This window comes from Aegilops tauschii, chromosome 7 (assembly GCF_002575655.3).
Source record: "Aegilops tauschii subsp. strangulata cultivar AL8/78 chromosome 7, Aet v6.0, whole genome shotgun sequence".
Lineage (NCBI taxonomy): Eukaryota > Viridiplantae > Streptophyta > Magnoliopsida > Poales > Poaceae > Aegilops > Aegilops tauschii.
Window position 1 is genome coordinate 604,990,734 of NC_053041.3, and position 12,695 is coordinate 605,003,428.

A 12,695-nucleotide genomic window follows, 5' to 3' on the forward strand; every position below is an offset into this window, starting at 1 on the left:
ACAGGTGGCCGACGAGCCCACTTCGGCCAACCTATGGCCGAAAACCATGTCTTCTGCCTTCTAGTGGCCGACGGGGTCATACTTCTGAAATTTATGCATTTTTTTGCGGGAATCTGAAATTTATGCGTTCAGTCCTATAGTTTCCAAATTTGCTATAAAAAACATGTTAGTTTAAAAAAAAATCAATACCCTCTGCCATGCCATTGTCATCGCCTCCGGCTTGCCCAAATGTGTCTCCGCTTTTGTCACCATCTGACAGGAAGAAGAAAGACAAGAAAACAATATAGTTCGGGCGAATTTGACTGTTCACCGCTTAGAAAACAGTCCTTTTTTTTTTGAACGAGAAAGAAAGACAAAAGAATCTCCGTTGTTGTTGTATTATAATACATGTATAAGATTGAACGGACTGTTTACGGATTAGAAATGAGTCCTGAAGGTATACGAAAAACCCTAACACAATAGCATTGTCAATCTGAGAGTTGCCCTGGCGACCAAATTGTTGTCAATCCGCCAGTGGCGTAAAAACCTAACCTTCAGCGGAGATGGAAGGAAAGGAGGCGCCGGCGCCGGTGATCTCGGCTGTGCTCGAAGACGATGATCTCCTCGGCGAGATCCTCCTCCGCGTCGCCTTCCCCACCAGCCTCGTCCGCGCCGCCCTTGTCTGTAAGCGCTGGCTCCGCCTCGCCTCCGCGCCCGCCTTCCTCCGCCGGTTCGGTGTCTTGCACCCGCCCCGCCTCCTCGGATTCTACGTCAACACGAACACGAACACCCGCGGTTCCTGCCGTTGCCTCAGCCCCATGAGCTTGCCACCGTCGTCCGCCGTGCTAGCTTTGATTTAGACACATTGGGCTGCGACTGGCACAACGTGGAGTGCTGTAATGGCCTCCTCATCATCACCTCCGGCATGTACCACCAGGGTGCTCCATCCACATTCACGAGAAGGGTGCGCTGCCCCCTGTACCCTGCGAGGTATATAGCCATCCTTCCACCACTCCCTGACACCAGCATACACGACGGCTTCGCATACTACGAATATGACATCGTCCCCAGTGTCAGCGGCGATGGCTACTTCTATTTGGCCCTAGGGTGTAAAGAGGAGCAGTCAGTTTTGGATGTCTATGTGTTACAGGGCGATATCTGGGCCATATACTGTTCGGCTGTAACTGACATCTACCAAATTGAACTGTTATCTACTAGTTTGATTGTTCATGACAAAATCTATAATCTGGCCAACGCGAGCGGCATTTATAAGTTAGTCTCGCTAGATCTTGCATCATCAAGCTTGTCGATCGTTAACCTCCCGGGAGAGGTGGACTATACGAGCACAGATCTGTCGCTTGCAAATGATTCCGGTGTCCATCTGATCCATGTAAAAGGATCCCAGCTTCGCATCTGGCGCTACATGGTGGATAAGAAGGGCCTCGCCAACTGTTACTTGTAGATAGGATTTGTTTGCGTGAGATATGTGTTAATCATATGATATCAACTAGAATGTTTGAGGATGTCGGTAATTCTGCTCTTATTGTACATGCAGTTGGGGTCAATTCTTGGTTCCTTTTCTGGGAGTGGGATGGGGTCCTCTACCTGTTTGATATTAAAGGTAAGGAGGCAAAGAAGGTTTATGAGGTTACACAAGAGGATAGATACATACATGGAGTCAGACCCTTCATGATGGTTTGGCCTCCTAAATTCCCTATGATGAAGGAAGGGTACTGTGATCCAAAAGAATGACGCCCTTTTGCAAGGTTTGCCTCTTATTGAGCTATCTCGTACCGTGATCTTCTATTTATTTCTGCTTGTTTTGTAATAAGTCAACACACCAAGAAAATCCATTAGTGCTGCAGGTATGCCCTTGCAGTTTAGTGATAACAAGCTTAACAAGATTGACTTTTTTAATCGTTCCATATTCCATATTATATTTTTTAATCTTGAAAACAATTTTTTCTCGGCGTAAGAAGAAAAATCTTTTTAGCATCCATGTTGCAGATTGACTCCTTTAAGAAAATTCTGTCTATAAACTTTGTATCATCTAGAAATAGAAACTTGGTTGTCACCCCATTACTCAAGCTTTAGATTCTTGATTCATCGGAGTCAAGTAGTTTCCTTGCAGAAACAAAAGATGGTTTATCCTCCTTCAATTTATGGTGGTTAAAATTTGTATTATGTATGTCAGGACAGCCAACCATTTTTTTCAACCCGATGGAACACCATTGTGTTCCTGTATATATAGTCTACAAAGGAGATACATGTTCTCACAGTGCATATCACATCCTAATTTTTCTTTGTTAATGCTTTTGTGGGAATAGAAGTAGATTATTAGAAGACTTCGTCAAACACCAGAGATATAAATAAGGACCAAACAGTTTGGAAATTTTCTTATATGCTGCTCGAAGATTCTTGCACTGCGGTCATGTTCTGCAGAAATATCACTAATGTACATTCTTTCCTCCCGAAGCTATGCAATGATAAGCTAATTTTTCCATATATTTTTATCAGGTAGCCGGAAGAATGGTATCAAGTGTTATCACCAACGGAGGTAGATGAAAATGCAGTAGGGGGTACTGCGAAGCCCCCAATGTCCAATACTAGCTACCAGTTTGACACATGCATGGTTATAAGACGTCACCAAGTTGACTTATTAAGCTCTTGGCCTCTTGCCCTTTATATATGCTTGCTTTCTATGTACCTATGGGAGTTCAAAAATATTGTTTCGTTTCAACCTGTCAAGTCAACCCATGGCCTATAATCCTTTTTAGCTAGAGCTGCATCGGAGGTCACATGCTATGAGGGAAAATTAACTACACCTTCGGATCCAAATTAGTTGACGCATCCTGTATACAATGTCCATTTTACATTGTATATATGGAGGCTGCGCCAATCCGACTTAATTGGCGCATCCTCTATACAATCTCATTCTGCATTGTATAGAGGATGCGTCAATTAATTTGAATTGGAGGGAGTGTCACATTTGTCGGCCCTTTGGCTGGGTTGAAGTAAACCTATACCTGAACAACGATATATACAGATGCTTTTGGAAGGCCACCGCAAGCTCTTACGATGTACTGGCTGTATCTATGCGCACATTGCTTACAAACTCTAGCTTATTGTTCTGTAGTATCAATTCCAGATTTCATGGATTATGTGCTTTCAGTGTTATATGCAACTTTGTTTGTTTTGATGACGCCTTGAATAGCCATATATAGGAGTAACAATTCCAGATTGGTATGTGCTACTCCAGATTTCTTGGCTTATATGGGTTCTGTGTTGGGGGCAAATTTTATTGTTTGATGACGCCATGAATAATCATGTATTCAATGTTTGATTACACTGAGATGCTATTTTTTTATCTCTTTGAGGTGCAGAGGATAGTAATGACTTCTGTACTTTTCGGGGAGATGGTATAGACATTTGGCTTTTGTGATTACCTTCAACTTTACTAGGCTATGCATGCGCTGCACATTGACAGGTTATAAGTTATGGAGTCTTGGGTTTTGTTTGTGCGAAAGATACTTTTGTGTCACAACCATAACAACGGTAAAGGAACAACCAGCAAATCTAAACATATCCTGATTTCAACCATCACCCCCTTGCCTTGACCCGATGCTGGATCAGGCCATGTTTCCGCACTGGCAAATACTTCAACTTTTTAGGCTTCTTCATTTTGGTATACAAGCGGTGTTGTCATGGCGGTCGAGGTTTTTATTGCATTGGAATAAAATATCACTGCTTCATGTTCCATCTTTGTGGGCTCCTCTAAGCTATCGGGGGGCTACGCTGGTCGCCCTCTGTCAGGCTAGCCATTCTGACTCTTCGATGACAAGCCGCAATTCCTTACATTTTTTTGCTGCGGTTGCGGCAGGCGTACGTCTCCACCGAGGTGAATGACTGACACATGACGTCACGGAGAAGGTCATCGTTGGAGTCGGTGGGTGAAAGCGGCTCAGGCGCGGATCTGCACGACCAGCTACAAGACCGGCTAGATCTGAATGCGCTGTTTTCTGTCTCGCGCGGCAAACGGCCAGCGCCTCTGACTCAGGTAGCCGCGGGCTCGACAATGAAGGCACGAGCAGCCAGCACCATCCAGGAGGAACATGAGCTGGAGGTGCCGGGCACCACTGGTCGCCCCCTCCGCCTGACTAGGCAGGCGCGAATCGTGACGGGCATGTACGGAGCTACAGTTGCCCCTCCAGGCCACCGGGGAGGCCGCGGAGTCGAGCTCCTGCCCCTGTCTATCCACGACGATGGATGGAAATGCAGAGGCTCCTCGTTGTCTGTGGCAGAGCTGGATTCCTCCTTGAGGAGTGCCTTCTAGTCGACGAGGTCAGACTCGTTGCCAGGCAGAGTTGGCCATGGTGGCCATGGTCAACACTGGTCTAGGATTTGGTCCAGTGGGTTATATGTAGGGTGGTACTCGACCGGTGTGATGGTGTGAAGTGGTGGCCGCATCCAGACCAACCCATATCCGCTCGACATATGGTGTGGATTTGAGATGTGCTGGACAGCTCTGATGTTTGGACTGATGGTGAGGGTCTTTTTTGCGGGTGAGGGTGAGGGTATGATTAGATGGTCAATTTTTAATCAGACGTTGACCGAGCTGTTCATTCGGACGTTTAGGGATGGTTCGAGGGGTGTTGTTGTATGTGCTCCAAGAGGGTAGTGAATGGACTTGTCCATGCTAAGATCATCTACAATCGGATATAGCAAATCCGACCCCTCAATCGCTCGTGGACGCGCCTGGGCGCGTCTGCGGACAGTGACTTGTCATGCCTCTAATACGCTCTTCCACATTCCGATACCTTAATTATGAAACTTTAAATCCATACTATTACATGCAACGTAAAACCTACTTTAAGTGGAGCTCGCTCGACTCCGCCATGGCCATGTCCGGTGGCTGGCTGCGCCCCTCAGAGTGTTGCTCCGATCGCCGGATAGGTAGGGTAGGACATGGGACATGGGACACTGGCCGGCTCATGGGACTCAAGGCATCGCCAACTCCCGTGTCCTACTCTTCCTCGTCGGAGTCCGGAGCCCTGACAATGCCGGTGGACGTGATGTTGATGATGGATCCATCGTGGGAGGAGCCACCGCTGTCCACCATGACGCAGTTGTGCCGCCCGGGTTGGGCGGGCCCCATATGGGGTGCTGGAGAATGCTGTTGTCTCCCGCGCCTGGTTCCTCGCACTCTGGGCATGCCGCATCATACTTGTGTCTGACGACACCCATGCCTTCACGTCCACCTCGGCGCGCCAACGAAGGGACTGCACGTCCGCCATCTGACAGTAAGAAGAAAGACAAGAAACACTATAGTTCATGTGAGAGAATATAACTTTTCACCGATTAGAAAACGGAAAACGTTGAAAAGCACCCGAATGATTTCTCCAGAAGTTAAGCCGTGTCGCCTGCTCGCCACGCGTCCGCGTGGGGCCACACCACGATCTCGTGTAGTTTTTCTTATCTCTAGCGTCAACGGCAGTCTCTCTCTCTCGTTGCCTTTTCCCTACCGCACGGATCCCCTTTTTTCCTCTCCTACCTCTGTCTCACCCGGCCCAGCCTGTCCATCGACTCGCCATTAATCCTGGTCGGAGCAAGCCACCCCACCTCTTCCCCATTAGCCCTCATCAAAGCAACCCCCGAGGCAGCTTGCAGCACTCGGCAGTGACCTGCGGCACTCCAGCCGTCAGCGACCTGCAGCTCCCATGCGGGCTTGACGGGCACAACGGTGCTGCTAGGGTTGAAGTTGTTAAGCTTCATGTGTTGGGGAACGCAGTAATTTCAAAAAAAATCCTACGATCACGCAAGATCTATGTAGGTGATGCATAGCAACGAGCGGGGAGAGTGTGTCCACGTACCCTCGTAGACCGAAAGCGGAAGTGTTTTATCAACGCGGTTGATGTAGTCGTGCGTCTTCACGATCCGACCGATCCTAGCACCGAACATACGGCACCTCCATGTTCAGCACGCGTTCAGCTCGATGACGTCCCTCATACTCTTTATCCAGTTGAGGCCGAGGGAGAGTTCCGTCAGCACGACGGCGTGGCGACGGTGATGATGAAGTTACCGGCGCAGGGCTTCGCCTAAACACTACGACGATATGACCGAGGTGTGTAACTGTGGAGGGGGGCACCGCACACGGCTAAGAGATTGTCTGTTGTGCTTTGGGGTGCCCCGTTGGCCACGTATATAAAGGAGGGAGGAGGAGGAGGCCGGTCTAGGAGGGGCGCGCCTATAGGGGGAGACCAACTAGGATTCCCAATCCTAGTTGGAGTCCCCTTCCTTTTCCAAGAGGGGAGAGAGGGAAGGAGTAGGAGAGGGAGAAGGAAAGAGAGGGGGGCGCCGCCCCCTCCCTAGTCCAATTCGGACTTGCTATGGGGGGTGCGCGGCCACCCCTTGAGGCCCTTCTCTCCTTTCCTGTATGGCCCATTAAGGCCCACTACTTCCCCCGGCGAATTCCTGTAACTCTCCGGTACTCTAAACAATACTCGAATCACTCGGAACCTTTCCGATGTCCTAATATAGCCTTCCAATATATCGATCTTTACCTCTCGACCATTTCGAGACTCCTCGTCATGTCCGTGATCTCATCCGGGACTCCGAACAACCTTCGGTACATCAAATCACATAACTCATAATACAATCGTCATTGAACGTTAAGCGTGCGGACCCTACGGGTTCGAGAACTATGTAGACATAACCGAGACACCTCTCCGGTCAATAACCAATAGCGGAACCTGGATGCTCATATTGGCTCCTACATATTCTACGAAGATCTTTATCGGTCAAACCGCATAACAACATACGTTGTTCCCTTTGTCATTGGTATGTTACTTGCCCGAGATTCGACCGTCGGTATCCTCATACCTAGTTCAATTTCGTTACCGGCAAGTCTCTTTACTCGTTCCATAATGCATCATCCCATAACTAACTCATTAGTCACATTGTTTGCAAGGCTTATAGTGATGTGCATTACCGAGAGGGCCCAGAGATACCTCTCCGATACTCGGAGTGACAAATCCTAATCTTGATCTATGCCAACTCAACAAACACCATCGGAGACACCTGTAGAGCATCTTTATAATTACCCAGTTATGTTGTGATGTTTGATAGCACACAAGGTGTTCCTCCGGTATTCGGGAGTTGCATAATCTCATAGTCAGAGGAACATGTATAAGTCATGAAGAAAGCAATAGCAATAAAACCAAACAATCATTATGCTAAGCTAACGGATGGGTCTTGTCCATCACATGATTCTCTAATGATGTGATCCCGTTCATCAAATGACAACACATGTCTATGGTCAGGAAACTTAACCATCTTTGATTAACGAGCTAGTCAAATAGAGGAATACTATGGACACTTTGTTTTGTCTATGTATTCACATATGTATCAAGTTTCCGGTTAATACAATTCTAGCATGAATAATAAACATTTATCATGATACAAGGAAATATAAATAACAATTTTATTATTGCCTCTAGGGCATATTTCCTTCATCATGCACTAGCCAACACAACTAAACGTCCGAGCTGATGGAAAGGGCTAGTCCAATCCACATATACTGTAACACTCCCTCTCACGTGTGACGAGGAAGATAAGTCAACACGTGCAACCGGAAGAGAGGGACAGCGCATGAAACTCATGTATGACTCAAGAGGCCTATACGTGGACACAAAGGGGGGCAACAACAATTTTTAGATAAATTACACAAACGAGGACTTGAACTCAAGACCTTAGCTCCGATGCCATGTTAAGCTTCATGCACTAGCCAACGCAACCAAAAGTCCAAACTGATGTAAAGGGCTAGTGCAATTCATATATCAGGAGGGCGCGGCGGTGCTGCCGGTGAGCGTCCTATGTTGCAGAGTGTGCTGATGCAACGTAGTTTGCATGCAAGCGTCCAGTGTTTTGCAGCAATGGCGTTTGCTAGTGACGGCAGCAACTGCAATCCGCCCGTCACCGCCGCAGCGGTTGCAATCCGCCCATCGCCGTCGCGCTGCGATGGTGCACCGTCGCGCCGATGGTGGGGTTGCAATGAAGCTTCTCAGGCGGTCATCGGGTGCTACGATGGAGCTTTCGACGGAGGCTGCCGGTGCTGCGATGGAGCACCGCCCGCGTGGTGGTGGCTCTTCAACGAAGCTTCGCCGGTGGCCGTCGGGGTGCTGTGATGGAGAACCGCCGCGCTGGTGTGGCGCTGCACTGAAACATCGCTGACGACCATTGGATGCTGCGATAGAGCACCACCGCGCCGGCTCGACGCTGCAGTGAAGCATCGCCGCCGCCGGCGAGTGCTCCGACGGAGTGCTGCCGCGCCGGTGTTGGCGCTGTAGTGAAGCGTCGCCGACGGCTACCCGTGCTCCCATGCAGTGCAGCAGTGGTCGCCGGCGGCTCGGGGTGCTGTGAGATTGAAGCGGAGAGGAGGGCTGGTTGTGAGGAGGAGATGTGCATGCTTTGAGCATTCCACGGGTTGAGAGGAAGGGGTCAGACGGTGTGGTCAGGCTTAATCGAACGGTCAGTGAGGCCACTTAAAATTTCCTGGCAACAGCCGGTTGATTTGTAGCATTGGCCCCTTTTTTTGAACGAGAAAGAAAGACAAAAGAACGAAAAAACTAACGCCCACATGTGTGGCATTTTGCACATCGCCCACACGCCTCCATCACCACTCATTTTGCCACATATGAACACATGACATCAGCAGGAATATTTTTGGTTTTCGGCTTAAAAATGTTTTATCTCCTAATTGAAAAATTGAATTAAAAGTCCGTTTTCACCATTAAATCCATCTCGACAAGATCTTCAAAACTAGACCCTATGTTGATATGTTTCGACGAATTTTTTTTTGCCCAAAAATTGCCATGATGTTTACACTGTAGTTGTCATAGTGCGTAAACTAAAGTTGCCATGTGGCAATTTTAGTTTGTAGAGCATGGCAATTCTAGTACTTTGACCATGAAAATTATTTTTTTGTATGAACCATGGCAATTTTAAGTGCATGTATCATGGCAATTTTAGTTTATGGTTCATGGCAAGTCTAGTTTCTTAATTCCCCGTTTTATAATAGGTCAAAATTTACTTTTAAATATAGAAGAAAATAGCTGAAACATATCATGGCAACTTCAGTGTAAACGGCAATTCATGTGCAATAGACATGGCAAGTTTTAACTTAAAAAAAATTCGTCGGAATATATTGATATGAGATCTAGTTTTAAAAATCTCGTCGCGAGGGATCTAATGGTGAAAACGGATCTTCGATTGGAATTTTCATTTAAAAGATAAAACATCAAAACTGAAAATCCAAAAAGATTCCCACATGCATGCATGCGGTGACGTGGCGCAGTTTGTGTGTTATAGTGAGCGTGGGCGGATTTGGCTCACACCACACGTGTGGGCGTTAGCGTTGTCCCAAAAGGATCTCCATTCTTGTTGTATTGTATGTACGGGTAAGATTGAACGGACTGTTTAATTACGAATTAGAAAGCAAGTCGTGAACCAAGGTAAACGTAAAACCCTAACCCAATACAATTGTCAATCCGAGAGTTTGCCCTGGCGACCCAATTGTCAATCTGCCAGTGGCGTAAAACCCTAACCTTCAGCGGAGATGGAAGGAAAGGAGGAGCCGGCGCCGGCGATCTCTGCTGTGCTCGAAGACGATGATCTGCTCGGCGAGATCCTCCTCTGCGTCGCCTTCCCCACCAGCCTCGTCCGCGCCGCTCTTGTCTGTAAGCGCTGGCTCCGCCTCGCCTCCGCGCCCGCCTTCCTCCAACGCTTCGGCGGCTTGCACCCGCCCAGCCTCCTCGGATTCTACGTCAACACGAGCATGGAACCCCCGCGCTTCGTGGCGTTGCCTCAGCCCCCGGAGCTCGACACCGTCGTCCGCCGTGCTAGCTTTGATTTGGACACATTGGGCTGCGCCTGGCACAGGGTGGATTGCTGGAATGGCCTCCTCCTCCTCACCTCTGGCATGCACTGTTGGGGTGCCACACCCACACACACGAGAGGGGTGCGCTGGCCCCTGTACCCTGCGAGGTATATAGCCATCCTCCCAACAGTGCCGGACACCAGCATGCATGACGGCTTCAAGTACTTCCACTGTGAGATCCTCCCCAATGGCGCCGGCAGCGATGGCCTGTCCTATTTCTGTTTGGCAATTGGGTGTAAAGACCAGCAGTCAGTTCTGGATGTTTATGTGTTACGGGAAAATCTCTGGGCCATCTACTCTTCGGCTGTAACTGAAATCAATGAAATTGAACTGCTATTGACCAGTTTGATTGTTGATGACAAGATCTATAATCTGATCCGCGTGAGCGGCATTTTGAAGTTAGTCTCGCTAGATCTTGCGTCGTCATGCTTGTCGCTGGTTAACCTCCCGGAAGAGGTGGATTATATGAGCACGGAGCTGTCGCTTGCAAATGATTCCCGGGTCCATCTGATCCATGTAAAAGGATCCCAGCTTCGCATCTGGCACTACATAGTGGATAAGAAGGGTCCCGCCAATTGGTTACTTGTTGATACCATTTGTTTGCGCGAGATATGTGTTAATCATATGATATCAATTAGAATGTTCGAGGATGTGGGTAATTCTGCTCTTATTGTACATGCGGTTGGGGTCAATCCTGGGTTTCTTTTCTTGGAGACGGATGGTGTCCTCTACCTGTTTGATCTTGAACGCAAGGCGGCAAAGAAGGTTTATGAGGTTACACAAGAGTATATATACTTATATAGAGTCACTCCCTTCATGATGGTTTGGCCTCCTAAATTCCCTGTGATGAAGGAAGGGTGTGATCCAAAAGAATGACACCCTTTTGCAAGGTTCAATTTGCCTCTTATTGATCTGTCTCGTACCGTGATCTTCTATTTTTTCTGCTTGTTTTGTAAGTCAAGAGGCACCAAGCTAATCCTTTAGTGCTGTTATATGCGCCCTTGTAGTTTAGTGATAGCAAGCTTAACAGGACTGACTTTTTTAATTATTCCATGTTACATATTATATTCTTAATCTTGAAAAACAAATATTTCTTGGTGCAAGAAGAAAAATCTTTTTAGCATCCATGTTGCAGATTGACTTTTAAAGAAAATTCTGTCTATAATTATTATATCATCTAGATATAGAAGCTTGCTTGCCACCCCAATACTCAAGCTTTAGATTCTTGATTCTTCGGAGTCAAGTAGTTTCCTTATAGTCTTCGCAAAAAAAAAAGTAGTTTCCTTATAGGAACAAGATGGTTTATCATCCTTGAGTTTTAGGGTGGTTAAATTTGTATTATGTATGTCAGGACTGCCAACCATTTTTTTTCAACCTGAAGTCCTGAACACCATGTGTACCTGTATAGTCTACAAAGGAGATACATGTTCTCAACAGTGCATATCACATCCTAATTTTTCTTTGCTTATGCTTTTGTGGGAATAGAAGTAAATTATTAGAAGACTTCAATTTCAAACACCAGATATATAATAAGGACCAAACAGTTTGAAAATTTTCTTATATGCTTCTCGAAAATTCTTACACTGCTGTCATGTTCTGCAGAAATATCACTAATATATTTTCTTTCCTCGTGAAGCTGTGCAATGATAAGCTAATTTTCCATATGTTTTTATCAGGTAGCCGGAACAATGGTATCAAGTGTTATCACCAACGGAGTTAGATGAAATGCAGTAGTGGGTACTGCGAAGCCCCCAATGTCCAATACTAACAGTTTGACACATGCCTGGTTGTAAGATGTCACCATGTTGAATTATTAAGATCTTGGCCACTTGTCCTTTATAGTATATGCTTGCTTTCTATGTACCTACAGTAGTTCAAAAATATTGTTTCGTTTCAACCTGTCAAGTCAAACCATCGCATACAATCCTTTTAGCTAGAGCTGCATCGGACATCACATGATATGATGGAAAATGAACTACTCCTTCCAATCCGAATTAATCGAAGCATCCTCTATACAATGTCTATTTTACATTGTATATATAGAGGCTGCACCAATCCGAATTAATTGATGCATCCTCTATAATTAATTGGGATCAGAGGGAGTATCACTTTTGTCGGACGTTTGGCCAGGTCAAAGTAAACCCATACCTAAACACCCCTATATACAGATGCTTTTGGAAGAGCATTGCAAGCTCTTACGATGTACTAGCTGTATCTATGCGCACATTACTTACAAACTCTAGCTTATATTGGTCTAAAGTATCAATTCCAGATTCATGGATTATGGGCCTTCTGTGTTATATATGCAACTTTGATTGTTTTGATGATGCCTTCAATAGCCATATATAGGAGTATCAATTCCATATCCCTCCAGATTTGATGGCTTATATGGGTTCTATGTTGGGGACAAATTCGGTTTGTTTGATGACGCCATGAATAATCATGTATTCAATGTTTGATTATACTGAGATGCTATTTTTTATCTCTTTGAGGTGTAGAGGATGGGAAGGACTTCTGTATTTTTCAGGGAGATGGTAAGTACATTTGGCTTATGTGATTCCCTTCAATTTTATTGTAGTACATTGACAGGTTATAAGTTATGGAGTCTTGGGTCGTTTGCGTGAAAGACACTTTTGTGTCATAACCATAACAACGGTACAAGAACCACCAGCAAATCTAAACATATCTTGTTTTCAACCATCACCCCCTTGCCTTGACCCGATGCTGGATCATGCCACATTTCTCGTGGTGTTTGTAGCATCGTCGGAGGGCATGTGAAGAT

General features: G+C 46.5%; 1 protein-coding gene across 1 annotated transcript; it reads left to right on the top strand.

The window, feature by feature from the left end:
- Nucleotides 1–9,592: 9,592 nt before the first annotated feature.
- LOC109743114 (uncharacterized) lies at nt 9,593–11,593 on the top strand. The gene is made up of 2 exons (XM_020302197.1): nt 9,593–10,698; nt 11,590–11,593. Exons 1-2 carry the CDS (start codon nt 9,593–9,595, stop codon nt 11,591–11,593), a joined length of 1,110 nt encoding a protein of 369 aa, XP_020157786.1.
- The last annotated feature ends 1,102 nt before the right edge of the window (nt 11,594–12,695 follow it).